The 27,601-nt window shown below is 57.7% G+C and overlaps 3 protein-coding genes across 4 annotated transcripts in view; all 3 read left to right on the top strand.

Annotated features, from left to right (window-relative positions):
• FBXO42 (F-box protein 42) overlaps positions 1-10,680 on the top strand; it is a 50,192-nt gene extending 39,512 nt beyond the window's left edge. The window contains exons 5-10 of the mRNA XM_072884002.1: positions 4,115-4,268; positions 5,312-5,422; positions 5,699-5,795; positions 6,851-6,907; positions 7,379-7,495; positions 7,651-10,680. Coding sequence (XP_072740103.1) covers positions 4,115-4,268; positions 5,312-5,422; positions 5,699-5,795; positions 6,851-6,907; positions 7,379-7,495; positions 7,651-8,748 — 1,634 coding nt within the window. The 3' untranslated portion in view covers positions 8,749-10,680. The remainder of the gene's footprint in view (positions 1-4,114; positions 4,269-5,311; positions 5,423-5,698; positions 5,796-6,850; positions 6,908-7,378; positions 7,496-7,650) is intronic.
• Positions 10,681-11,943: 1,263 nt separating this feature from the next.
• CPLANE2 (ciliogenesis and planar polarity effector complex subunit 2) lies at positions 11,944-13,530 on the top strand. Its single transcript, XM_072883775.1, is given in 6 exon segments — positions 11,944-12,125; positions 12,202-12,354; positions 12,443-12,567; positions 12,645-12,784; positions 13,173-13,263; positions 13,266-13,530. Coding segments are annotated over 6 exon segments (750 nt in total). The 5' UTR covers positions 11,944-12,019; the 3' UTR covers positions 13,401-13,530.
• Positions 13,531-13,812: 282 nt separating this feature from the next.
• Positions 13,813-27,387, top strand: EPHA2 (EPH receptor A2). 2 transcript variants are annotated; one of them, XM_072883774.1, is made up of 17 exons: positions 13,813-14,612; positions 17,877-17,944; positions 18,507-19,170; positions 20,058-20,213; positions 20,312-20,644; positions 20,722-20,846; positions 20,960-21,119; positions 21,215-21,314; positions 21,414-21,469; positions 21,548-21,673; positions 21,762-21,944; positions 22,260-22,321; positions 22,445-22,654; positions 22,737-22,886; positions 22,974-23,167; positions 24,853-24,987; positions 26,665-27,387. In XM_072883774.1, exons 1-17 carry the CDS (start codon positions 14,543-14,545, stop codon positions 26,768-26,770), a joined length of 2,898 nt encoding a protein of 965 aa, XP_072739875.1. In that variant the 5' UTR covers positions 13,813-14,542; the 3' UTR covers positions 26,771-27,387. The 2 variants fall into 2 exon arrangements, with proteins under 2 accessions (XP_072739875.1, XP_072739874.1); XM_072883773.1 differs by having other exon boundaries at positions 13,814-14,612; positions 24,832-24,987.
• Positions 27,388-27,601: the final 214 nt, after the last annotated feature.

The following is a 27,601-nucleotide window of genomic DNA, read 5'->3' as shown; positions in this document are numbered from 1 at the left end:
AATGTACCCACCAAACTCAGCGCATCCTGGTGATGGGACATAATTTGTTGAACAAACGTAATTTGTTTGCAGGGAGAGGCCCGCTTTGGCAGGCAGCTGCCGTGTTTCCAGCGTGGCTTGAGCCATGGAGGAGCAAGACCATCGCCTTGCCCCTTTTTTTGCTGGTGCAGGTAGTGGCTGTTAGCCCCAAGCTCTTCCCCGGGACGGTTTCCTACACCTTTGGTGTGCAGATTGCGGGCAGCTTTTGAACCTGGGAGCTTGGCTTCCTTTGCACATTGAAATCCACTGGCTGCTGGACGAGCTCACTTTAATTTCTTGGCTTTGAAATTGGAACCGTGGCTGTGGGCCTGTTTTTGTTTATCCTGGCATTTCGTGTAAATCGAATCGGCTGGCAATGATGATGGCGATCAGCTCACTGGAGCCGTAGGGAGAATAGCATCGTTTCTTGCTGGAGCTAAGGTGGCTTGAGAAATCCATCAGATCCGGCAATAACAGCCCCCGGTTGTTATTAGCAGCTCTCGTCTCATCTATCTCCAGAAATCTGCTGTATAAAATTCCCCAAAATTTATCCCCTTGACACAACCCCAGAACTCTTTCCATATTTTAACCTTCCCTCCAAGATGGTGCAAACCCTTGGCTCTGCTCCAGCGCATCTCTTTTACAATATTTCCCCCAATGATATCGATCTGAACCGATCCTTTCATCTAGGTAATCCCATCAAATCAGGCACTGTCTGATTTCCCCCCAACTTTGTTTTTATTTTAAGCTCCACTTGGTTTTCATTCTTGGAGTCGCTCAAGGCTGCGCCTACCGTAGGTAAAAGGCTGGTCTGGAAATTCATGTTACACGTTGCCCTTACAGCCAGGCTTTTCTTTTGTGGTCGCTGAGCTCTGCATGTGCTGCTCTGGTTGCATTAGAGGGCTGAATAAATGGTCTTTAAAAAATGCTTATAAGGACAGATCCTAAATAGATAGCATCCAGAGCTCGTGTCAGAAGCGATCTGAGGCTGGCATTTCTCTTCCAAACATCCGTGGAAGCCGGAGATCTTTGTTTGTTTGTTTGTTTGAAAAGTATGTATCTGCTTTGCAAGCCAGGAAAATCTATCAACTGGAAAAAAATAGCTCGGACCAGCTTTTAGCTTCGCATCCCAACTGAATAAACAGCGTCAGCTGTAAAAAGATGTTGCCTTCTATGTTTAGGAGTAGTTAATTGTGCTACACCCTCTGTGTGCTTGAATTTTTATCCCCAAGGAAAGATAATCTGACATCGGGCTAGATGGTGTTATCAGGGTGTGGAGCTTGGAAACCCAGCCAGGAGTTCTCCTCTCTGCGCTCTTCATCAGCCCTGACCAAGGGAGCAGTTGAAGCCAGTGCAATTAGCTAACGATGTTCTTCTGCAGGCACTTCAGTCTGTGGGGAGGAACAGAAGCCGTTTCATTTGCAAGCGTAATCCCAGAGAGGAAGAAGCCCTCCCATGTCAAATATGTTCCTGCAAGCCTTTGAAATGCCGGCTCAACCCTCTAAAGAGCTCGGACTTTGAGCAGGTTGTTACGGGGCCCCACGCAATTGAGCCGTGTCCCTTTGATGTCCTTGCTGCCGTTGTCCCTGCACTCCTCCGCATACTTGAGACCTGAAGTCACAAAGGCTGCCGTCGCCTTCCCCCTTCGCCTGGGCAGGGCAGGCGTTGCTCTGCCTCCTTCGAGATGCTCCTGCCCTTCCTGGGAACGGTTGCAGCAGCACCCGGCAGCTCTCCCCTGCTTTAGAGATCAGTGGTGTTAATTCTCCAGGTTTCGTCCGCTCTTTGTCCACGTGTTTCTACTTGAAGGCAAGATCACTGAAGCCATCTCTGGCATGACAAGCTTGTGGTGCGTCTCTTTTGCAGAGAGCATCTGTAGACATCCCAACTGTCTGGTTGGAAGAGGCTTTGAGAGGCCAACTCTTCCTTGACTTGTAAAATTCAGATTTTTCCTGCATTGCAGAATGAAACTCCGCTCATTTACACCCGTACTGCATCCAGTAACAGGCAAAGCTTCCTGAAAAAACAGGGCTAGCCTCTGCCTTGGGCTGTTTACATGTTGTTGACTCATTTGGGAACCATCTTGGTGTCTGAGGCTGGGGTTGACCTTCAGGTTGCAGCAGTAGGAGGGTGGCTTTTCTCACTCTGCAGCATCCCAGACCTTTCCAAGTTAAGTGGCGATCTGTTTCTCCATCCTGGGATGACTCTAGCTAACCCTTTTTGTTTAAAAATAACCCAGTTTAAACCCAGCACCTTTCACCTCGTGCTACCCTTGGCGTCCTCGATGGAGAAGCCCAGCCACAGCCAATTCTCCACAAGTCAGGCAGAAATGTTTCTAGCAACCTAGTTTGCAATGCCAAGCTTGGGAGAGCAGCTTTGTGCTCTGCTGGGGAAATATTTAGGCTGGAAACCTGCTGGTGTGGATTAATGAATTGCACATAGCCACGGGACAAGCCAGAAAAACTGGAATTTGGGAACAAAGAGTAACCAAATGTGACCCTCTTCTGGCACTCCCGTCTTTAAGGAGACCTTGGCCATGCCATATATGTGCCCCAGCACAAGAATTGTTTCCTGCACAACTTTATTCCCTTTTTCCCTTACAGCCATATACCTGAGAGCAGCAGCGAGATCTGCTTTGCCCCTGGAGACACTTTGCTTTGCTCGGGGACCCTTCAGCCACCTCCTCTGTGTCTGGCCGGGGGTTGCTTTTTGGCTGGGCTCTTACCACCCACCACCTGGAACCCATCGCAATCAAATTGCTTTTCTCAGCTGCAGCATCTTAAAATAGCTGCTCTGGTTTCTTTTAAAAATAGTGTCTGTTCTGCATGTCATTACCTGCTAAAAATGTTTCTCAAAGTCCTATTAGGACGTCGGAGGAGAGAGGTCGGTTTGGTGTATCGGCCTTTTTGGAGAGGGTGACGGTGCTTGTGCGGCCACGTGCGCAGCCTTGCCCTTGAGCTGCCCCCGGTTCCCGCAGCTGGGCACGCGCACCCGTGTTTTTCGGGTGACGTATTTATGATTATTTTGAAAGTGTGACTGTAGAAGTGGAGGAATCTGCCTGGTGCTGGTGACGGCCGTGGGAAGGAGGATGCTTGGATGCAGCTTTAGCTTTTCCTGGGAAGCAATTCAGCACCTAACACATCAGCAAGGTAGTGATGCAGCACCTCTGGCTGCTGCAGCAGGCAGGGTTTGTATTTTTGCAGTGGACCGTGGCCAATTTCCTGACATAAATTCCAAGGGATCCCATCCTTTGATAGCTGCCCTCGCAAAGGAGCTCTTCGCGTTGAAGTTGCTCTTGCTCTGAGCTGGTTAAGGAGCAATGCGGTGGCCAGGGCACAGACCACAGGCAGCGGGGTTGTAACGGAGCAGCAGTAGGTTGAGAAGTGAGTTCAGTGCTTTGCTGCACTGCTGGAAAACCTTTGGGATGTGCGGCATTTTCTGAGCACAGCAAATCGCGATGGCACCAAGCCCAAGAGGTTGCATCGTCTTGCTTGTGCGGGTCCTGCTCGGGAGGTCCCTGGCCCAAGCGGAGCCTTTTGAACCTTGAACAAGACAAGCAAAAAATCTCTTAATAATTTTTAGAGGAGCACTTCGTTCTGCGGACTTGAGGAGTGACTGTTAATTCACGCAGCAAAGGGTTTAGGGTTTAATCGTGCCGCTTCGCAAAAAATGGGGTTTGGTGGATGAGTACCCGAGCGATCTGCCGTGAGCAGCTCCGGATGTGTTAGAGTTGGTATTCGTTCTCCCTCCTTCCTTGGGGAGAAGTTACTAGGTATTTGGAGGTAATTATTGCTTTTATTCAGTGCTAAAGCAATAATTTCGAGGGATACATTAGAAAGCTAGCAATTTCCTGCCAGTGAGTGACAGATGTTTTGCCATACATGAGATGTGCTTTCAGGCTCCTACTAATTACGATGACACAAATTGGCAGTAGTTTTTCTTCCCAGGCTCCCAACTCTAATTTTGCCTTCTTTTCTGCTATTTCTTTTTTTTAAAGGTGAAGTCTCCGTGTTGTCGCACATCAGTAAAACTGATGCAGAGTTCGGTGGCTGTGTTCAAGCGTGGTTTCTTAACCTTCCCCTTCTCTATCCCTGCCCAGGTTCATACCCCTCACCCAAGGCTGGGGCCACGCTGGTGGTCTACAAGGACTTGCTTGTGCTTTTCGGTGGGTGGACGCGGCCGAGCCCTTACCCTCTGCACCAGCCAGAGAGGTTCTTCGATGAAATCCATACATACTCACCCTCCAAAAACTGGTAAGAGCACATCTGGATTCAAAGCCCAGGCTTTGATCCTGTAAAAATGTGTATGTAATGCAGCTGGAGAAATGCCGGAGGGTGACTCTCTGAGCCTGCCTGGGACTGGCTTGTAGGAAAGCTTGGTTTCCTAGGTGTGTCTGTGATGCTCTTACTGAAACAAAAAAATTAAAAAAAAAAAAACCAAACCCTAACCCACAAGAGCACAGCAGAGACCTGGGCACGCTGCTGTCTGGCACCTCTTGGGTGGTGGTTGCTTCCATATGGCGCTCAGCTCGTACCAAAAATATGCCAGACTCCCCACGTGTTCCCATCCGGCCAGGTGGGAAACCTGGATGCGAATGTTTTAAACACATAATCGATTTGGCTGCAAGACAGTGAGGTCTTTGAGGAAAGCAGGAGATAAAGCCTTAACTCCTGGAGGTCTTGCTTTTAGCGATGGTCCAAAACTCAACACTCCTGTGGCCCTCCAAGGGAGACGTGATAAAACAGATATCTGCACCGTTTTAGTAAGCTCTCTGCCTTTACAGCTCCTGGACTCTTAATAAAGCATCCAGCAGTGACCGTGGAGATGGCAGGAATTTTCCTTTTCCTTTTAAACACCGTTTGGCTGGTTTTAGACCAGGCTTTCCCACTGATGCTTGTGTGTGAGAAAGGAGCAAATGCTGTATCAAAGCGGTGATGGTTCCTGCTCCTCTTTCATTGAGAACTTTTCATCATCAAAAGTGTCAATTATCCAATGCACTTTTGGGCAGTGTCGTTAGAATGCTGTAATTAAACCACGTTGGAGATAATTCAGGGCGAACTTAATTGAAAAGGGCAATATTTCCAACTTGGCCTTGTGACTTTGTCATGCTTTAAAAATGTTTAGCGCATTAGTATTTCTAATTAGTTTCGTTATTATTTGGATCTTTAGAGGTTTTCCCTGAGGTTTTCCTCTAACGTGTTCTTGAGGAGTTTGCCGGCCCCTGGGAATTTTCATTTTGCCATTCATCCAGCGCTTTCCTACCTGATGGTGAATGTCTTCCTCCCTCTTTCCCCAGGTGGAACTGCATCGTGACCACCCACGGCCCCCCTCCCATGGCAGGACACTCCTCCTGTGTCATCGAAGACAAAATGATCGTCTTCGGGGGTTCACTAGGATCTCGGCAAATGTAAGCTTGGGGTGAGGGTGTTTGACAAGTGCTCCTGCAAGCGAGGAGTGTATTGTGGTGGTCCTGGGGCAGCTCATAGCGTTTCACAAGGAAATCTCCTCAGGGTTTTGGGGTCTGCCTTAGCACACCCTTTGCCTCTCGCGGCGAATCCCCTCGAGGCTCCAGCCCACTAAAAACTCAATTCTGCCATAAAACTCTGCCCTGAACCCACGTTTCAAACGCCCCGAGGGTCTGCTTGTACCAGCGGTATCGTCAACACTTGTCTCATCTTCGCAGGAGCAACGATGTCTGGGTGCTGGATCTCGAGCAGTGGGCTTGGTCCAAGCCCAACATCTCTGGGCCCAGCCCTCACCCGCGAGGTGGCCAGTCTCAGGTGAGCTCTCCTTCACTAGCTCAGCACCAACACACGCTCCAAAGATAAGCCAGACACGGCTTAATTTCCAGCTTCCAGGCAGCTCTCTGCAGGTTGCCTGAAAGCTAGCGCCCAATTTCCAAGTTATCTTTGCAGCCTTTGCCCGACGGGCCCTTGTTTCCTCTAGCCATCTGTTCCGTGAGGGTGCACTTTTAATCTCCCTAACACTCGGGCAGGTCTTGCACATGACTCAGAACTCTAATGAGCATTTCTAGAAAACAAATTGCTGTTTTCACCCAGCGATCCATCCCCCTTGGCGTTTAAGATCAATGAAGCGTTATCACAAGTTGGTTTGGCTTGGGGCCCTTTGATTGCTCCGCTCTCCTGGTTCTTGGTTCAAGCGACTCTGGATTGTACCCCCTCGAAGGACGGGTCTGGCAGCGCCTGTTTTATTGCCTGCCCAGGGCAGGGAGCTCGTGGGAGTCGCCCGGCTCAATGTAGGCGTCTCCGTCGCAGACGGCATCCCTGCCTTCCCTTCATGGTCCCCAGGAGGACGGTCAGTGGTGCCCAGCATGCAGATCATCTCAGCGTAGCAGGGCACCCAAAAGAGATCGGATGGCTCGTGCTTGAACGTGCCTTTCTCTCCATCCACTAGGAAAGGAGACTAAGGGACTAGCTCACCCACCACCAGCATCTAACAAATACTGCTGCAGGCATGCGCCCTCCCAGACAATCCTTCCACCTTCACCTCTTTAGTGAAGAGGGGTGTCGAGTCCCTTGCTGTTTGGCTCAGCTTCAGGAAGGGTAATTGCTTGCCTCTGTAAGAGGAACGGGTTTGTGAGCCGTTTGGGACAAGGCGGTGGGGTGAACCCTGCGTCCTGCTTTGCCTCGGGCCCAGCAAAACCGGCTCTCCATCCCAGCTCCGCTCCTCATCCCGGGGCGGACAAAATTCGGCAGCGTCTGCGCGGCTGAGAAGCCGTAACCTGGCTCTGCCTGCACTTGGAGGCTTTGCCGAAAGCGCCGGGGATGGCTTCACATCCTTCCCGGTCTGAAACGCTGTTCTTTGCCCCCTCCAGATCGTGATAGACAATGAAACCATTTTAATCCTCGGTGGCTGTGGTGGTCCCAATGCAGTAAGTATCCTGGGGGGAGCGTGGGCATGAACTGCACGCGTCTCACTGTAACAGCCCTGAGTGCTGGACCAGGGAGAGGGGGGACGCTGCACATTACCCGGGTGGCATTTTATCCTGCAAATCTGGGCACCCACGCGGTAAATTTTCCAGAGAAGCTGTCTAGCTATTGCTAGAGCTGCTTTAATTAAAAAAGCACCCCAGGCGCTATCTGAGCAGCTCGCCAAAGTTAACTGAGCCTCGGAAGAATTAGTCCTGATTTTATACTGGGGTAGAAAATGGAGATGAAGGGATTTGTCCATGGCCATAGTAGGGTGTAGTCACTCCTGGGTGGTCAGATCCTGATCTGGGTCACCATTCCTCTGTCTGCAGCAGCAAAGCACCGCTCCTACCTCTGATGGGATGATCTCAGCAGCAAACCAGGCTCCTAAATCTCAAACCAGGCTTCTAAATCTGTCACGCTTTCCTTCACAGCTGTTTAAAGACGCCTGGTTACTGCACATGCACGCGAACCCCTGGACGTGGCAGCCGCTCAAGGTGGAGAACGAAGACCACGGAGCCCCGGAACTGTGGTGCCATCCTGCCTGCAGGGTACGGACACAGCGGGGTCTCTGCTCTCTCATATACATCTGTTGATCTTTATTGCCTGCCCAGAATGCTCCATACCCCCCTGGTTTTTTCCCCAATACAGTGCAAAGGGTCATCCTGCCGTTTGTAACCTGTTACCTCCCCTTCTCCTCTTTCAGGTGGGCCAGTGCGTTGTGGTCTTTAGCCAAGCTCCCAGCGGGAGAGCCCCGCTGAGTCCCAGCTTGAACTCTCGCCCCTCTCCCATCAGCGCCACGCCGCCCGCCCTGGTCCCCGAAACGCGGGAATACCGCTCTCAGTCTCCCGTCAGGAACACGGACGAGGCTCCCTGCGTCAACGGCCGCTGGGGCACCTTGCGACCCAGAGCGCAGAGGCAAACCCCCTCAGGATCCCGGGAAGGCAGCCTCTCCCCAGCCAGAGGGGACAGTTCCCCTGTACTCAACGGTGGGAGCTTATCGCCCGGAGCCACGGCGGCCGGCGGAGCCTCCTTGGACAGCCCCGTGCAGGTCGTATCACCCAGCACGCCTTCCGCGGCTGAAGGATACGACCTAAAAGTGGGGCTCGCCCTGGCGCCGCGACGGGGATCGCTGCCGGAGCAGAAAGACCTGCGTTTGGGATCCGTCGACCTGAGCTGGGAACAGAAACCGGCTTCCATCATCTGCCAGATGGACGGCGTGGAGGGCAGGACAGTCGGCACGAGCGTGAGGAACCCCCCCGAGCAGACCAACGGCATCCATACGCCGCCCCACGTCGCCAGCTCCCTCCCGGGGGCCGTTTCCCCCGGCGCGCTCCGGAGGAGCTTGGAGGCCGTCAAAGCCCTCTCTTCCAAAGGCTCCTCGGCCTCTGCAGCGTTGAGCCCTCCCCTGGCTTCTTCCCCAGGGTCCCCGGGTGCCGAGACGGGCTCGGCGGCACGGCCGGGCTCTACTCAAGGCGACGGCCATTCCTTACCTCCCATCGCCCGCCGCCTGGGCCACCACCCTCCCCAGTCCCTCAACGTGGGGAAGCCTTTATACCAGAGCATGAACTGCAAACCCATGCAGATGTACGTGCTGGACATTAAAGACACCAAGGAAAAAGGACGAGTCAAATGGAAAGTGTTCAACAGCAGTTCGGTGGTGGGGCCGCCCGAAACCAGTTTACACACGGTGGTGCAAGGCAGAGGGGAGTTAATCATATTCGGTGGCCTCATGGACAAGAAACAAAACGTGAAATACTATCCCAAAACAAATGCCTTGTACTTTGTGCGAGCAAAAAGATAATGCGGCCCGAGCCCTTTGCCGCCATCACCTTCTCCCCTCCCTCCCCGTGGCTCTTCCCTCTCCTTTCCAAGCCCTTACTCTGTCACGCAGGCGTTCAAACTGTGAATTAGGGAGCAAGAAACCAATAAAGTCCAAGCAAAACCTCCAGCACTGCCCCGCCGGCTCCCAGTAAGGCCCCAGTAAAGCGAATTGTGTTTACAGGCGGGGAAGGACCCACGCCGCTGTGATCCAAGCCAAGAATTTGGGGTGAGCAGGTAGGGAAATCTGCCGTCCAGTATCCTCTTGAGGTTGGTTTTATTTTCCAGGGGTTTGAGAGGCTTCGTATCTCTCCGAAACTCCTCGCGGGATGTGAGTAGAAGTGGTTTTATACGAACAAACCAAATACCGGCAGGCAGGAGGCTGTTAGCTTGCGTGCACTGATTATTTCCATGCTTGACTGTAAGGAAAACAACAGCAATACCCCAGCAGGAATCTTCCAGCGCTGCAAACCTTTGCTCGGCACAAACACGATGCCTTTTTTTTTTTTTGCCTCTCACCCCTTTGGCCTGCCACTCTTGTTCCTGTCTTCCGTACAGGACCATAAGAAGGAAGGAAGGACAGGGTTTTTTTGTGTCAAAATGCCAAAAATATTAAGAATTAGCTGGGCGTTAGCATCCTCTTCTCCCTGCCCTGTGCTGCATCCAGCTGGATCAGGCTTCGGGATCAGCCCTGATCCCTTCCGATCAGCAAAAAACCACACCACTTACTCTAAAAATCCCATTATTCCCCCAAAGCTGAGAAATTTGGCTGCCACTTCCCTTCTAGACTTGAAGGTTTTGTAGCCTCCCAAAAGGTTTGGGGTTTTTTTTCCAGCCAAAAGGATGAATACTGGTAAATTGGAGGGCGTGAGCAGCCCCCATAGCAGTAGCTGCACCTCATCTTTGCATGTGCCTCCTTCCGCAAAGATTAAAACAAAATAAAATCCACAGAGGTTGAACCTGGGACAACGCCCTCCTTCCCTTGCCCCTCGAGGTGACGGGGGGGTGGGAAATGGGCGGCTTCTGCCAGGTTTTGGTCAACAACCTCCAGCACCTGAAAAGTAGGGAACCCTCCCCAAACCGGCAGCGCCATGACGTGGCCCCTTCTCCCCTCCTTTTCTTTCTTCCCCCCCCCCTCCATCCCCACTGAGCTTTTTGCCGGTCAGAGCCTTAAATCGCATCCCAGCCATGTGGGGATGGGGAGGGTTTTGCTTCATCTGCGGCGTTTCCCCCTCTGTAAATAAATCCCTCCTTAAATCCAACCTCTCCCGCTCCAATCCCAAACATATTTGATTTGTCCTAAGGGAAGGCAAAACGCAGTTTTTACCCCCAAAACCTCAGGAGCACCCAGGGTGATCTATGAAATACTTCTTCGCCGTGGGGAAGGCGGTCGGGGCTTCGCCATTGATTCCCTTCTCCCCTTTGCATGTCTCTTGTCATCTGCCCCAAAAAAAAGTCAAAAAAGGGCTGGGCGGCAGGTCGGCGTTGGGTTGACGTCCTTCTTCCTGCGCCGAGCATCTCTCGAGGGGCGTTTTCCCAACGTTTACGTGGTCTCCATCCTCAGCTGGTCCCAAAAGACCCGTAACCGGCCCCAAAATCCCCCCAACCGGTCCCAAAGCCGCCGAGCAGCCGGGGCCTTCCCTCCTCCATCCCCATCGGTCGCGGAAAGGCATGTTCTGCGCCGTTAACGATGAATTCATCCCAAATTTTGAGCCGCTGGTGCTGTGAGTGAGGTGTGTCCCCCCCCTGCGACTCAGGTGTCCCCCCACATCGTCGTCCCAGGCTCGGCCGAGCGTAGGAATGAAAAGCAATTTTCGGTGATATTTAAAAATCTTGTGTATATTTTGGAGGGGGGGGGTGTGAATAGGTTCCCCCCCCCATCCTGATGAATTTTTAGCGGTTTAACAAATAAAAAGGAAAAGAAACGGCTGGTTGGTGCTTTGGGGGGGGGCGGGGGGTGGCAATGCCGTGGAGGGCAACGCCCCGCTGCACTCCCTGCGAGTTTGGGGGCAAAAGGGGGGATTTGGGGCCAGGCTGGGCAGGCAGAGGGCAGTATTTCTAGGAGGGGATGCGGGAGCAATAGGGAGAGGCGGAAAAACGGGGGGCACGAGTTGGGGGGATGGACAGGAGCGTTCAGAAAAGGGGGGTCCCCCATAGCCCGTGGGGCCGCCACCCCCGTACCCTATAGGGCCGGGGTCCCCCATAGCCCGTGGGGCCGCCACCCCCGTACCCTATAGGGCCGGGGTCCCCCATAGCCCGTAGGGCCGCCGCCCCCGTACCCTATAGGGCCGGGGTCCCCTATAGCCCGTGGGGCCGCCGCCCCCGCACCCTGTAGGGCCGGGGTCCCCCATAGCCCGTGGGGCCGCCGCCCCCGTACCCTGTAGGGCCGGGGTCCCCCATAGCCCGTGGGGCCGCCGCCCCCGTACCCTGTAGGGCCGGGGTCCCCCATAGCCCGTGGGGCCGCCGCCCCCGTACCCTGTAGGGCCGGGGTCCCCTATAGCCCGTGGGGCCGTCGCCCCCGTACCCTGTAGGGCCGGGGTCCCCATCGCACAGGGCCGCCCCCCATAAGCGATAGGGGCGGGGGTCTGCTCCGCTCCACGTGCCTCCCGCGCATGCGCCGTGGAAAGGGGGCGGGGCGGCGGCGAGGCCACGCCTCCCCCGCTGACATCATCGCGGGGCGGAAGCGGCGGCAGGTGAGGCGGAGGGGCCGCGCCTTAAAGGGACCGCGGGGGCAAAGGGGGGACCCCGGGGGAGGGAGGGGCGCGTTGCGTCCCCGGTGCAGGGTTTGGGGTGCAAGGGGGTGCAGGGACCCCCGGGGGCGGCGGGCGGCGTTGCATCTCCTTTTGCACGTGTGGGGGGGCAAGGAGCCAGTTGGGGGGGACAGGGAGCCATTTGGGGGGTGCAGAGACCCCCTGGGGGGCTGCCTTGCACCCCCTGCAGGGTGTGGGGTGCGGGGACCCCTTGGCAGGGTTTCAGGGATGCCGAAGGGGGGCACAAGGACCCCACGGGGGGTCAGGGACCCATGGGGGTTCAGGGACCCCGGGGGTGGGGGGAGACCCCATGGGGGGTTCAGGGACCCGGATGGGGGGGGAGGGTCAGGGACCCCATGGGAGCAGGCTGGGACCCTGGGGGGTGCAGGGACCCTCGGGCGGGGGGGCCAGAAGGGGTCACCCGGCTCCCCCAAGCCGCGGGGTGCAGTGACGCCACGGGGGAAGGGGGGGCACCTTCCCCGCACCCCCAGGTTTCGGGGGCGCATGGCGGCGCAGGGGGGCTCGGCGCTGGAGCCGGGCTGGCTCCTCTCCCCCGCCGGCCGCCCCTACCTGGACTCCATCCTCCAGAAGAACCAGCGGAGAGTGTTCGGTGAGCCCCCCCCGCCTCCCCCTAAAATGGGGTGCCAGCCCCCCAAAAAAACCCTCACACCCGTGCCCCCCCCCAGGTCTGCTGGAGCGCCCGGCGCTGCCCCCCAGCTTGGCCGTCCCCACCGTCACCTACAAACTCTTCCTCTCCGGCAAGAGCGGCGTGGGCAAGACGGCCTTGGTGGCCTCGCTGGCGGGGACCCCCGTGCCCCCCGTCCACCACGAGACCCTGGGTACGTTGTGGGGGGACGCGCACAGCACCCCGGTGTCCCCCCGGGGTGACCGACCGCGTGCCTGTGTGCGTGTCCCGTCCCCCCCCAGGCATAGAGGCCACCACCGTCTACTGGCCGGCCAAGCCGCGGGCCAGCGGCCGCCCCGTCATCTTCCAGCTTCATTTTTGGGATTGTGGGGACGGAGCCCTGAAAAAATTCGAGCATCTCCTGCCCGTGAGTCGGGGCGGGGGGGGGACACGAGTCTGGGGACGCACACAGGACGCCCCGTGATGGTGGCCCTGTCCCCCCAGGCTTGCAAGGAAGAAGCGGACGCCATCCTCTTCCTCTTCTCCTTCACCGACCGCTCGTCCTTCGAGGAGCTGCCAGCCCAGATGAGCCGGGTCGTCGGCCCTGACGAAGAAAACCTCGTTAGGGTGGTCGTCGGCACCAAGTATCCTTCCCGGGGGAGCCCTGGGGGGGGTCCGAGTCCCCCCGTAAGCGGGTTTGCACCCCCGTATTTCGCACCACTTGGCCTCTCAGGAGGCTGAGAACGTGCACGCTTCATTACACCGATGGATTCGCAGCGCCCACTTATTTTTAGGGGGTTTTGCCCACCCCCGGGGAGGATTTTTTGGGGTGTTGGTGTCTCCCTTGACCCTGTGTCCCCCCACAAGCAGGTTTGCACCCCCATATCTCCTACCACTCCTTGGTAGGCTGAGAACGTGCGCACGTCATTACACCAATGGCTGGGCGGCTCCCACTTATTTTTACGGGGTTTGGGGGGGATTTTTCAGGGTGTCGCTGTCTCCCTTGACCCGTCTGTCCCCCCACCACCCCAGATTTGACCTGTCCCCGCAGGCGGACGTGACGGAGGGGGACGTGACGGCCTTCGAGGGGACCTGGGGGCTGCCGGTGCTGCGGGCGGGCAGCGGGGCGGGGCGGCGGGGGGCCGCGGGGGGCTGGCCCGGGTCGCCCCCCTTCTCGACGCCCTGGTCGAGAGGCTCTGGCGTCGCGACCAAATCGCCGCCGGCGTCGCCCCGGGGGGCGAGGGGTCCCCCCCGGCCTGAGCCCCCTCTTGCGGGACGGGTCCGGGGGGCCCCTGCGGTGCCGGGGGCCCCTCACCGCGGCCTCTGGCCTCCCCCCGCCGTTGAACAGCGCTGCCCGTCCAGAGCTGGGGGGGGGAAATGGTGCTTTTTGCCCAAAATTCACTTTTCTCCACCAAAAAGAGCCCCGCGTGCCCTGCCTCCTCCCATTTGGGGTGCTGGGGGTTAGGGAGGGGGTGCTGCGGATTTGGGGTGCTGCGGATGCTGGGGGATTTGGGGTGCTGGGGGTGATGCAACGGGGGTACAGGGGGACTTGGGGCGCTGGGGAGGGGGGTGCTATGGGTGCGGCGGGATTTGGGGGGATGGGGGATCGAGGGGTGCTGAGGATTTGGGGGGATGGGGGTGACGGGGATGGGGGTGCTACGGGCGATGCGAGATTTGGGGTGCTGGGGCCCGATCCGGCCCCCCCAGGCGGGGCCGACTCCCCTCCCCAGCGCGGCGGAAAACCGGCATTGGATTTAGGGCGGAAAAAGCCGATTTCTGCTCCGGCCTCTTTCCGGCCCAGGGGATGCGGGAAAGGGGGGGCCGGGCAGCGCCCCCAAAACCAGCCCCCCCCTCCCCCCCCCCGCTGTCCGGTGGGCGAGGGGAGGAGCCGGTAGTAGCCGCCTGGCCCCGCCCCCTGCCGCCATTGGCTGCCGCCCCCCCCCTTCCCACGCCGCTTCATGAATGAAAGGGGAGGGGGCGGGGGGGGCGGTTTAACCCCTTCGGGGCCGGAGCTGGCGGGGACGGGACACGGTGCTGCGGGACGGATCCGCACCCACGCACCCAGCACCACGGGACGGATCCGGACCCACGCACACAACCCCAACCCCCCCACCCCCCCCCCGCGGGGGTGCTCCCCCGCGGCGGGGGGGGGGGGGGGGGGGTGTCCCAGAATCCCCCCCTCCCCCAACCTGCCCACTTCCCATCCTCAGGCTCGGGCCCTCCCAGTCCCGTACTGGTGGGTACTGGGAGCACCTCCTGTCCCTTTAAGAGCGGGCGTGGCCGCGTGACATCACTCGGGACATGAATGAACAGGAGCGGGGTGCTCAGCCCCACACACCCCACAGCGCTGGGTGCCGCCGGTTGTGGGGTGCACCCCGGGCCCCCCCCGAACCCCCCCCGCCATGGCGGGCACCCCCCCAGCCTTCACCCTCCTCCTCCTCACCGCCGTCACCCGCCTGGCAGCCGAAGAAGGTGAGCTCCGCGCTCGGGGGGGGCACCCCGAAACCCCCTTATTGGGGTGCTGGGGGGGTGCTGGGTGCGCACCCAAAGGGGTGGGGTGGTTTTGGGGTAAGTTTGGGCGGTTTTGGGGGCTGAGAGGTTGGGGGCTGGGGAGCCCCCAAAATAAAGGGTGACGGGGGTGCCCCCCCAAAAAAAGGGCACCCATGGGTGCGGCGCTAAATCACCGGCTGCCGGGGCGCGTTTTGGGTGGGAAAAAGCTAAAATGGGGGGAGTTAAAAAGGGGGGAAAAGGTAAAACGGGGGGGGGAAGACTAAAACGGGGGAGGGGAGCTAAAAGGGGGGGAGGGGGCTAAAATGGGGTTGAAAAAGCTGAAATGGGGGGGGGAAGATAAAAAAGAGCTAAAAAGGGGGGGAACCAAGAGTTTGGGGCAACTTTTCCCAAGCAGAGCGTCCGGCTCACGCAGCGGGGCCTGATCCTGCTGGGTGCCCCCCAAAAAAAGTCCGACAGAGCGGTTAGGGTGGAGGGGTTTAAAAAAAAAACCCCAAAAAAGGGGAAAATCACCCTAAAATGGAGCGTTTCCCATGGCCGGCGATGGGCCGGGCAGGATCCGGCCCCGAGAGCTGGAAAACAATGTCAGGAAAACCCCAAAAAGTGCTGGGAAAAACAAGCAGCGTCCCGCCGGCCTCCACCTCGCATCCTTCCCCGGCTGATTTTTGGGCTCAGTTTGGGGGGGTTTGGATTAAAAAAGGGGAAATGTAACTTTTTCAAGATGTATATTTAATTTTGAAGAAAATCGGTCTTTCTCAAAACTCCGTCCGAAGGGTTTAATGCGTCGCTTTTTGAGGGAAAGATGGAAGGATCCGGCCCGCGATGCAAATAAATCGGAGGCTGGGGGGTGGTTTGGGATGGAAAATACCCCCTAAAAAATAAAAATAGGGTAAAAAATCCTAAAATGAGGGGTTTGAAGTGCCGGGGGGAAGGCGGGGGGGGGAACCCCATGGCGGGGACCCCCGACCGCCCCGACGCGGCTGCGGGATTTGGGGCACGTTCCCAATGTGCGGGTTCCCGGGAGGGATCCCCGGGGGTCCCGGGGGGTTGGGTCAAAAAGAGCAAAAAAGGGGAAAGTGTTGGGGGAGCAGCGGGGTTGGGGGGTCCCATCGCTTGGAAAGGGCGAAATCCGGTGGGAAGGGGAGGCTGGGGGTGCTGGGTGCCCCGGGCGGGTCCTGCACTGCCCCCTGAGGTTTGGGGTGTCCCGGGGGGAGGGGTGGGCTAGGGGGAGGGGCGGGGGGCTGGAGGAGGGGAACGGGATGGGGTTGGGATTGGGATGGGATCGGGACTGGGATTCATTTTGGGATGGGGATTGGGATTCAGATTAAGAGAGGGATGGGGACAGGGATGGGAAGGGATGGGACGGGGATGGGATGGGGACAGGGCAGGACAGCGGTGGGGATGAAAATGCAGCTGGGGAGGGGACAGGACAAGGATGCAGCCGGGGACGGGGACGCAGATGTGGAGGGCAGTGGCGATGTGGGGTAACAGCGATGGTGGTGACGGCGATGGCAACAGCAGCGCCGATGCAGACGGGGACAGCGACAGCAACGGTGCAGGGGCTGCGGGTGGTCGTGGGGACGGTGGTGCAGATGGCGATGGGGCTGCAGATGCGGACGGGGTTGGAGGTGGAGATGGAGGTGGAGATGGAGGTGGAGATGGAGGTGGAGATGGAGGTGGAGATGGCAACGCAGATGTGGACGGGGAAGGTGATGGTGGTGTAAGGGGCTGCAGATGCAGGTGGGGATGGCGGTGGAGATGTTGATGGTGATGGCCGAGATGATGGCGGCGGTGGTGGCGATGGAGGCGGTGGTGGCGATGGCCATGGTGGTGGCGATGGCCGCGTTGATGATGGCAATGGAGATGCTGATGGTGGTGACGGCGGTGATGGCGGTGGCCGAGGGTCGCAGACGCCGACGGTGATGGCACCGGGGGTGCCAACAGCACCGGTGGCCCCGGGCATGGGCGCGCCCTTGGGTGCTGCACCCCTTGACTCAACAGCCACAGCCCTGGGTTTCTCCCCTGAGTCACCCCTGCCGCAGCCCCGGGGGGGACGGGGGACGGGCAGGGACCCCCCGCAGAGAACCCACCGACTCAGCTCACGCGCCAGCCTCCCGCCGGCTTTCCGCTCTCCGGAGGCGTGCGGGGGGATTTCCAGCCGCAGGAAAGCCGGGATATCCGCCCCGGCATCCTTCCTGACCCCGGGCACGGTGGGGGGGACGACGGAGTCACACGTGCATGTGTCCCCCCCCCAACCAGGTTCTTGGGGTTCCCCCCCAGACTTGACCCTCTTGGGTCGCGTCACGAGTTCGCCCGTTCTCAGCGAAGGGGGTTGGGCGGGGACATCCGTCCCCAAAGCTCCCCCACCCCGCTGGGACCCATCCCGCCAGCGTGAACCCAAGCGTGAACCCAGGCGTCCGGGCGCATTCCTGGGGGGTGATTCACCGGGGGGGGGGCACCCGTCAGCGCTTCCCTCCCGGCCCTCGGCAGCCTCCTCTTCCTCTCCCCGGCGCTGGATCTGGCCACCGCCCTTGCCGGGGCAGCTGGCGTGCCACAGCAAGTCTGCCCGGCCTCGGCACGGTGCAGAGCTCTGCCTCGGTTTCCCCTCTTTTGGGGGGGGGCCCTGGGGGTCTTCTCGTGGGGGTCCCAGGGGAATCTGATGGGACTGGGGGCATCTGTGGGTCCCAGGGACATCTGCGGGTGCCAGGGGTGTTTGTAGGTCCTGGGGACATCCACGGGTCACGGGGACGTCTGTGGGGACCAGGTGCATCTGTGGATCCTAGGGGTATCCATGTGTCCCGGGGACATCCGTGGGTCCCAGAGATTTACACATGGGTCCTGGGGGACATCTATGGGTCCTGGGGGACATCTGTGGATCCTGGGGGTAATCCATGGGTCCCAGAGATATCCCTGGATCCTGGGTGTATCTGTGGGTCCTGGTGGACGTCTGTGGGTACCAGGGACATCCATGGGTACCAGGGACGTCTGTGGGTCCCAGTGGACGTCTGTGGGTCCTGGGGGACATCCATGGGTCCCAGGGACATCCATGGGTCCTGGGTGCATCTGTGGGTCCCGGTGGACGTCCGTGGGTCCCAGGAACATCTGCAGGTCCAAGAGGCATCTGGGTGTATTGGTGGCATCTGCACGTCCTGGGGCCATCCGTGGGTCCTGGTGGCATCTCCCAGCCTTCGCGCCCACCCCGCTAACGTCCCCTCTCCTCTCCCACAGTGGTCCTGCTAGACTTCGCCAAGGCGCAGGGGGAGCTGGGCTGGCTGACCCAGCCCTACGGCAAAGGGGTGAGCACCCGGCAACCAGGCGTGCGGCCCCGCTGGCCAGCAGCTCCCCGAGAGGCCACACTGGGGACGGGGACATCATTGGGGATGGGGACGGGGACATCATTGGGGATGGGGATGGGGACATCCATGGGGACAGGGACATCCATGGGGATGGGAATGGGGACATCCATGGGGACAGGGACATCATTGGGGATGGGGACATCCATGGGGACAGGGACATCATTGGGGATGGGAATGGGGACATCCATGGGGATAGGGACATCATTGGGGATGGGGACATCCATGGGGACAAGGACATCATTGGGGATGGGGACAGGGACATCCATGGGGATGGGGATGGGAATGGGGACATCCATGGGGACAGGGACATCACTGGGGACCGAGGATGGGGACCTCCAAAGAGATAGGGACCTCCATGGAGACGGGGACTGAGACCTCCATGGGGATGGCAAAGGGGACACCCATGGGGATGAGGACAAGGGCATCCACGGGGACCAGGGGTCCCGCCCACCCTGCCTCAGTTTCCCCCCATAGCCCCCGTTTCTCTCTCTCGGGGGGGCAGTGGGACCTGCTGCAGAACGTGCTGAACGACTCCTTGATCTACATCTACTCGGTGTGCAACGTGCTGGAGGGCGAGCAGGAGAACTGGCTACGCACCAACTGGATCTACCGCGGGGTGGCCCAACGCATCTTCATCGAACTCCAATTCACCGTCCGCGACTGCAACAGCTTCCCCGCCGCCGGCAGCGGCTCCTGCAAGGAGACCTTCAACCTCTACTACGCCGAATCCGACGTGGATTACGGCACCAACTTCCAGAAGAGACAATTCAAGAAGATCGACACCATCGCTCCGGATGAAATCACGGTCCAGGACGATTTTGCTTCCCGGAACGTTAAACTCAACGTTGAGGTGCGGTCGGTGGGACCTCTCCGTCGGAAAGGTTTCTACTTGGCTTTCCAGGATTTGGGAGCTTGCGTGGCGTTGCTTTCCGTTCGGATTTATTACAAGAGGTGCCCGGCTGTTTTACGGGGTATGGCTCACTTCCCCGAAACGGTGGCCGGCGTCGACTCGCAGACCTTGGCCGAGGTGCGGGGAACGTGCGTGGAGGAGGCGGTGGCCGACCAAGCTCCGGTGCTGCATTGCAACGCCGACGGCGAGTGGTTGGTGCCCATCGGGGAGTGCCTGTGCCGGGCCGGCTACGAGAAAGTGGGAGACAGATGCCAAGGTAGCGCTTGGGGGAGGCGGGTAAATTGGGACTGGGGGGGTGAGGAGCCATGTTTGGGAGGATTTGGGGGGGCTGAGGATGCCCCAGCTCGGTGCATGCCAGGGGATAGAAGGGGGGGGGGGCGGAGAAATGAGGTGTTAGCCCCAAAATTCCCCATCCTGGATCCTCAACGTTGAGCGTCACTAGTGCAGCGAGCGTGGCGGGGCTCAGAGGGGAGGGCAGGGGGGGTCCCAACAATAATGGAAGCTGCAAAATAAGGGGAGATACCCTAAAATCCCCAGTCTGGGTTGGAGGAATGAGGTGGCAGCACCGAACCTCCCCCGTCCTGGGCCCTCACCCTTGAGCTCCACCAGTGCAGCGAGTGCGGCAGGGCTCAGGTGGGAGAGGGGAGGGCTGGGGGGGTCCCAGTAATAATAGAAGCTGCAAAATAAGTTGAAATACCCTAAAATCCCCCATCTGGGAGCTCCGGGGTGTGGAGAAAGGAGGTGTTAGCCCCGACACCCCCCATCCTGGATCCTCACCTGTGAGCATCACCAGTGCAGCGAGTGCGACCGGGCTCAGCCAGGAGACGGGTGGGCTGGGGGGGTCCCGTTCTCTCTGTGGGGCACAAATAATAAAGAAGCTGTAAAATAAGGGAAAAATACCCTAAAATCCCCAATCTGGGCGCTCTGGGGTGTGGAGAAATGAGGCGGCAGCCTCATCCTCGCCCCTGAGCATCACTAGTGCAGCAAGTGCGACCGGGCTCAGCCAGGAGATGGGTGGGCTGGGGGGGGGGGGTATCCCAATAATAAAGAAGCTGCAAAATAAGGTGAAATACCCTAAAATTCCCACTCCGGGTGCTGGGAATTTGGGGTCTCACCGATGTCATTGCGTCCCCTCCCGCCCAGCTTGTCCCCCCGGCTCCTTCAAGGCGGCGGTGTCCCCAAGCAGCTGCCAGCCCTGCCCGCCCCACACCCTGCCCTCCCCTGCCGCCGCCGCTGCCTGCCCCTGCCAGGACGGCTTCTTCCGCGCCCCCGCCGACCCCCCCGCCGACCCCTGCACCCGTAAGTGACCTTTTTGGGGGGGGGGAACTGAGGCACAGCGCGGCCATCCCCCTCCTGACCCCCCTCTCTGCTCTCTGTGTCCGTGTCCCCTCCGCCAGGTCCCCCCTCGCCCCCCCAAGGCGTCACAGCCGTGGGGCTGGGGGCCACCGTGCAGCTACGCTGGTCCCCCCCTGCCGACCCGGGTGGCCGCGGGGATGTCACCTACAGCATCACCTGCGAGCAGTGCTGGCCGGAGAGCGGGGAGTGCCGTCCCTGCGACGGGGGGGTCCGCTATTCGGAGCCCCCCCAGGGGTTGACGGGGACGAGGGTCACCGTCACCGACCTGGAACCGCACGTCAACTACACCTTCACCGTCGAAGCCCGGAACGGGGTGTCAGGCTACAGCCAGCACCGTAGCGTGGCCGCTACCACCATCAGTGTCAACCAGACGGGTAAGGAGCCACCAGCATCTCCCCTACCTTCCCTCCATCCTGGGGACGCCTCTGTGACGTCCCTGTCGCTGTGGCAGAGCCACCCCGGGTGACATCGGTGAGCCTGGATGGACGGACGGCCACCAGCTTGGTCCTCTCCTGGACGGTGCCACCACGGCAGCAGAGTCGGGTCTGGAAGTACGAGGTCACCTACAGCAAGAAGGTCCGTCCCATGTCACAGCTTCAGCCCACCGCCCCCAAATCCATCACCCCCCCTCCACGTCACCCCTCCGTCTGTGTCACCTCCACCCACGTCACCCCCACCCGTGTCCCCAGGTGGATGAGAACAGCTACTCCGTGCTGCGCTGCGAGGGCACCTCCGTCACCCTCCCCAAGCTGTCCCCTGCCACCGCCTACGTGGTGCGGGTCCAGGCGCTCACCACGGATGGCCACGGCGCCTACAGCCCCCAGCACGAGTTCGAAACCCTGCCCGAGGGTGAGGACCAAGGGGGCGGGGCAGAATTTTGGGGTGGGGGGGTCCAGGGGGTGCATGGTTCACCCCAACCCCCCCCTCCCAAATCGTCCCCGCAGGCGCCGAGGCCATGGCATCCGCCGCCGTCATCAGCGGCTCCGTCGCTGGCATCTTCTTCGTCCTCCTCCTCTTGGCCGCTCTCATCTACGTCCTCCGGCGGTAAGGAGATACCCCCCAAAACCCCAAAATACCATTTTTCCACCACCAGAGATGGGCGAGGAGTGATTTTTTGGGGGGCAAAACACTGCTTTTCCACAGGAGGAGGAGGTCGCGGCCACGCCAGTCCGCCGAGGATGTCTACTTCTCCAAGTCAGGTGAGCAACGGGATGGTGGGGTCAACGGGGATGGGTGGGGGGTGACATGGGTGCTGACCACCCCCTGCCACCCCACAGACCAGCTGAAGCCCCTCAAGACCTACGTCGACCCGCACACCTACGAAGACCCCAACCAAGCCATGCTCAAGTTCACCACCGAGATCCCTCCATCCTCCATCACCCGCCAGGTCGTCATCGGCGCCGGTAGGTCCTCAGGTGGCTCTGTCACCCCAAAGACACCCCAAAGTTGGACCAGGGTGGGGGGTTAAATGTCCCCCCTTCCTCCGAGCAGGTGAATTTGGGGAGGTCTACAAGGGCACCCTGAAGCGCGGTAAGAAGGAGGTGCCGGTGGCCATCAAGACCTTGAAGGTGGGCTACACGGAGAAGCAACGGGTGGACTTCTTGAGCGAAGCCACCATCATGGGCCAGTTCTGCCACCACAACATCATCCGCCTGGAAGGGGTCGTCTCCAAGTGTGAGTTGTGTGTCCGTCACCCCAAAAAAACCCCAATTTCCCTGCAAAACACCCCAAAAAAAGGCTATATAAAAATAGGGTGTTTCGAGCAACAATGCATGGGGCTTGGGGGGAGGGTTGGGGGACTTGGGGGGTTTTGTGGGCTTTTTATTTCGGGGGGTTTGGGGGCTTTTTGTTTTTTGGGGGAGGGTTGGGGGGGTTTTGGGGGGGTGGGGTTTTGGGGTTTGTGGTTTTTCTTGTTGGGGGGTGTATTTTGTTGGGGTAGTGGGGGATTTTGGGGGGGCTTTACCCATTTTGGGTCTTTTTTTTGTACAGACAAGCCCTTCATGATCATCACGGAGTACATGGAGAACGGCGCGCTGGATAAATTCCTGCAGGTAGGTGAAGCGTGGTGGCAACATCCCACCCCCGCGCGAGGACCGGGTGGTGGGACCACCAAACCCCACCATGGAAGGTGGGAGGAGAGATGGATTCGAGGCCGGATTCTCCCCTTTTCCCAGGAAAAAGAGGGGGAATTTGGCGTCATCCAGCTGGTGGGGATGTTGAGGGGCATCGCCGCCGGCATGAAGTACTTGGCCAACATGAATTACGTCCACCGGGATCTGGCCGCCCGGAACATCTTGGTGAACAGCAACCTGGTGTGCAAGGTGTCCGATTTTGGGCTTTCAAGGGTGTTGGAAGATGACCCTGAAGCCACCTACACCACCAGCGTAAGTGCCACCAAGGTGGGGTGGTTGGCCATGGGGTTGGTTTATTTTTTGGGGTGCAGGGTTGACCCCAATGTTGTCGCAGGGCGGGAAGATCCCCATCCGTTGGACGGCACCCGAAGCCATCTCCTACCGCAAGTTCACCTCCGCCAGCGACGTCTGGAGCTACGGCATCGTCATGTGGGAGGTGATGTCCTACGGCGAGCGACCATACTGGGAGCTCTCAAACCACGAGGTGAGCGCCCAACACCAGTTTTTGGGGTTGTTCTTGCAAACGGACAGCTTTTTTGAGGAGCACCGCTCAACCTCCTCCTCCTCGTAGGTGATGAAGGCCATCAACGAGGGCTTCCGCCTCCCCGCCCCCCTGGACTGTCCCTCCGCCATCTACCAGCTGATGATGCAATGCTGGCAGCAGGAGCGCAGCCGGCGCCCCAAGTTCGCCGATATCGTCAGCATCCTCGACAAGCTCATCCGCGCCCCCGAGTCCCTCAAGGCGTTGGCGGACTTCGACCCCCGGTGAGCTACGGAGAGAGCTGGGACGGGGCGAGGGGGGGGGAAGGAAGGGAGGGGGGTGCAGCTTGCAGTATTGCACTCTTGCACGTGCTTTGCATTTTTTGCATCGTTTTTTGCAGCTTTGCCTCCTTGCACTCCTCCTTTTTGCATCTTGGCGTGCTTGCATTGCTTTTTGCATCTCTGCATTTTTGAGTCGGGTTTTGCATCTCTCCATTCCCGCACCCTTTTTTGCATCTTCGCGTTCTTGCGTTGCTTTCTGCACCTTTGCAGTCTTGCACTTCTTCTTTTGCTTCTTTGCATTCTTGCACTTCTTTTTGCATCTTTGCAGTCTTGCACTTTTTTTGTCTTTGTGTTCTTGCATTGCTTTTTGCACCTTTGCGTTCTTGCACCTTTGCGTTCTTGCATTGCTTTTTGCACCTTTGCGTTCTTGCATGCTCTTTTGCATCTCAGCATTCCTGCGCTCCTTTTTGCACCTTTGCGTTCTTGCATCGGCTTTGCCGTTTTGCATTCTCGCATCGCTTCTCACATCTCTGCATTCTTGCGCTCGTTTGCACCTCTGCATTCTTGCATTGCTTTTTGCATCTCTGCATTTTTGCACACTTCTTTGCATCTGTGCTTTTTTTTTAATTGATTTTGCCATTTTATATTCTAGTGTTCTTTTCTACATCTCTGCATTTTTTAATTGGTTTTGCAGTTTTGCATTCTCGCGTTCTTTTCTGCTTCTTTGCATCTGTGCATTTCAGCTCTTTTTTGTTCCCCTTCGGCATTTTCACGTTGTTTCTTGCCTTTTTTTAGCATTCTTGCCTTATTTTTTGCATTTCCACTTTTTGCGTTACTCTTTGCACCTTCACATTTCTGCATTCTTTTTTACATCCGGGCACTTTTGCATCACCTCTCACTTTTTTGCGCTCTTTGCGTTATGCTTTTGCTTTCCTGCGTTCTGTTTTGCACTGGGCTCTCGCCGTTACTTTTTGCATCTTTGCGTTGGGCCGGTGTTTCGTGTATCCGCAGCGTTACATTTTGGTGTTGCTTTTTCGCATTTGTGCGTTGGGTTTTTTGCTTCTTTCAATTTTTGCATTATTTTTTGCATCCTTCCATTTCTGCATTACTTTTTGCATCTTTCCTTTTTTGCATCCTTTTTTTGCATCCTTCCATTTCCGCTTTTTTTGCATCCTTCCATTTCCACATTGTTTTTTGCACCCTTCCATTTTCACAATTTTTTTGCATCCTTCCATTTCTGCCTTACTTTTTGCATCTTTCCTTTTTTGTATCCTTTTTTTGCATCCTTCCATTTCCGCATTGTTTTTTGCACCCTTCCATTCTCACAATTTTTTTGCATCCTTCCGTTTCCGCATCGCTTTTTGCATCTTTCCGTTTTCACAATTCTTTTGCATCTTTCCTTTTTCGCATCGTTTTTTTTGCATCCTTCCATTTTCGCCAATTTTTTTTGCACCCTTCCATTTCTGCGTTGTTTTTTGCACCCTTCCATTTCCACATCATTTTTTGCCTTGTCCATTTTCGCCTTTTTTTTTCTTTATCCTTCCGTTTTCGCAATTTTTTTTGCACCCTTCCATTTCCGCATCGTTTTTCCGCGCCCTCCCGTTTCCGCGCCATTTTTGCGCCCCCCGTCCCGCCCCGTTGCTCACGCCCCCCCGCGCCCCAACCAGGGTCTCCATCCGCCTGCCCAGCACCAGCGGCTCGGAGGGCGTCCCCTTCCGCTCCGTCCCCGAGTGGCTGGAGTCCATCAGGATGCCCCAGTACACGGAGCACTTCATGGCCTCGGGCTACAGCACCATCGAGAAGGTCCTGCAGATGACCAGCGAGTGAGTCCGTGTCCCCGTGGTGTCCCCATACTGTCCCCACGTATCCCCACGATGCCTCCATGACGTTCTCATGCTGTCCCTATACTGTCCCCTTGGTACCCCCATGCCATCCCCACACTATCCCTATGGTGTGTCCCCGTGGTGTCCCCATGGTGTCCCCATGGTGTCCCCATACTGTCCCCATGGTGTCCCCGTACTGTCCCCGTGGTGTCCCCATACTGTCCCCCTGCTGTCCCCATACTGTCCCCATGGTGTCCCCATGGCGTCCCCATGATGCCCCCATGACATACTCATGCTGTCACTATACTGTCCCCCTGGTATCCCCATGCCATCTCCACACTATCCCTATGGTGTGTCCCCGTGGTGTCCCCATACTGTCCCTGTGCTGTCCCCATACTGTCCCCATGGTGTCCCCATGGCGTCCCCATGATGCCTCCATGACATACTCATGCTGTCCCTATACTGTCCCCTTGGTATCCCCATACCATCTCCACACTATCCCTATGGTGTGTCCCCGTGGTGTCCCCATACTGTCCCTGTGGTGTCCCCATACTGTCCCCACGTATCCCCATGGCGTCCCCACGATGCCTCCATGACATACTCATGCTGTCCCTATACTGTCCCCTTGGTATCCCCATACCATCTCCACACTATCCCTATGGTGTGTCCCCATGGTGTCCCCATACTGTCCCCGTGGTGTCCCCATACTGTCCCTGTGGTGTCCCCATACTGTCCCCACGTATCCCCATGGCGTCCCCACGATGCCTCCATGACATACTCATGCTGTCCCTATACTGTCCCCTTGGTACCCCCATACCATCCCTATGCTGTCCCTATGGTGTGTCCCTGTGGTGTCCCCCTGCTGTCCCCATACTGTCCCCACATATCCCCACGGCGTCCCCATGATGCCTCCATGACGTACTCATGCTGTCCCTATACTGTCCCCTTGGTATCCCCATACCATCCCCACACTATCCCTATGGTGTGTCCCCATGGTGTCCCCATACTGTCCCCGTGGTGTCCCCATACTGTCCCCACATATCCCCATGATGCCTCCATGACGTACTCATGCTGTCTGTCCCTATACTGTCCCCTTGGTATCCCCATACCATCCCCATGCTGTCCCTATGGTGTGTCCCCGTGGGGTCCCCCTGCTGTCCCCATACTGTCCCCACGTATCCCCATGGCGTCCCCACGATGCCTCCATGACGTTCTCATGCTGTCCCTATACTGTCCCCTTGGTACCCCCATACCATCCCCACGCTGTCTCTATGGTGTGTCCCCGTGGGGTCCCCATACTGTCCCCATACTGTCCCCTCCGGCTCCCCGCGGGGACAGGGACGTGCTGGGAAAGGAAGCCGCGTCGCTGGCGCTGGTGGTGTTGCCCCGAGGGACAGGATAAAATCAGACGCTCCCTGGCCAGGGTCCAGCCGGGATGAGCCGTGTCCGGCTGTCCGTCCCCCGGGAACAGCCCGGCTGGGGGGGGCAGCCCCCAAAACAGGGGATGCCCAGGGCTGGGCCCATCTCCAGGGGGTCTTTGGGGCTGGATCCGTCCCCAGGGGACGCTCCCCGCACCACCCCCTCCCCCCAAAACCCCTCTCCCACCTGGACCCTTTTTGGGCTCTTTCCACCCCAATAACCCTTATTTTTTTCCTTTTCTCCCCCCATTATTTCCAGCGACATCAAGAAAATCGGGGTGCGTTTGCCGGGGCACCAGAAGCGCATCGCCTACAGCCTGCTGGGGCTGCAGGAGCAAGCGGGGGCCGGGGGGGTCCCCATTTAACCCCCCCTGCACCCCCCAAAATACTTGAAAGCACGCAAATGAAGACACCCCCCCTCCCCTCCCCGAGGGGTTTATTTATTATTTCTATTATTATTAAGGGGGGTTTTAATAGTATTATTATTAATATTATCCCCGGGGTTGGGGATGAAACTGGTGTCACCCCCCTCCTCACCCCCCCAAAAAAAATAATGAAAATTAAATTTCAAGCTCATTTTGGGCTGGGGGGTGTTTTGGGGGGTTTTCCTCTTTTTTTTTTTTTTCCCCACATTTCAAGAAAAAAAAATAGGGGCTCAGCCCCAAAACTGGCTTATTTTTGCCTTTTTCTCCCTATTTATTCCTCTCCCGCCGGGTTTTTGGGTGTGGGTTGTTTTGGTTTTTTTTCCCCTTTAACGCTGATCTGCCAGTGTTACCTTTTCCTTTTATTTTTTAACCTAATTTATTCTATTTTTGTATATTTATTGCGAGGAAGCAAAGGTCGTGTCAGATTTGGAAGAGCAAAAAGGGGGAAAATTAAAAAAAAAACCAAACCCAGATCCCCTTTTTTTTTTTTCCCCTCCCTTTTTTCACGGATTTTCAGGGGTTTGGGGGATTTTCATGGGGTTTTGATTTAAATAAAATTGTGCTTTTTTTTTTTTTCTAGAATATCGTTATTTCCCACTGGCTTGCAGAGATTGCAGGAATTTGGGGGGGCAAAGAGGGCTGGAGGGGCTTTTCCCCCTGGTTTTAAGGGATTTTAAGGGGTTTTAAGGGAGGGGGGGTTAAGGGTTTGTTTTTTTTTTAAGGGCTTCTTTTCTTAAGGGGATTTTTTTTTTTTAAGGGGGTGGTTTTAAG

Source organism: Ciconia boyciana, chromosome 19 (assembly GCF_034638445.1).
Source record: "Ciconia boyciana chromosome 19, ASM3463844v1, whole genome shotgun sequence".
Taxonomy (NCBI): domain Eukaryota; kingdom Metazoa; phylum Chordata; class Aves; order Ciconiiformes; family Ciconiidae; genus Ciconia; species Ciconia boyciana.
The sequence above is the reverse complement of the archived record's forward strand: the minus strand, read 5'-3'. Positions and strand labels throughout refer to the sequence as shown.

What these genes read in the sequence shown, in the direction of transcription:
- EPHA2 (XM_072883773.1), top strand. Translation starts at nt 14,543, where the DNA reads ATGGCGGGCACCCCCCCAGCCTTCACCCTCCTCCTCCTCACCGCCGTC. An exon ending in CCCCGCCGACCCCTGCACCC is followed by an intron (nt 20,214 to 20,311) that starts GTAAGTGACCTT and finishes CCCCTCCGCCAG; the next exon opens with GTCCCCCCTCGCCCCCCCAA. An exon ending in GTTCGAAACCCTGCCCGAGG is followed by an intron (nt 21,120 to 21,214) that starts GTGAGGACCAAG and finishes TCGTCCCCGCAG; the next exon opens with GCGCCGAGGCCATGGCATCC.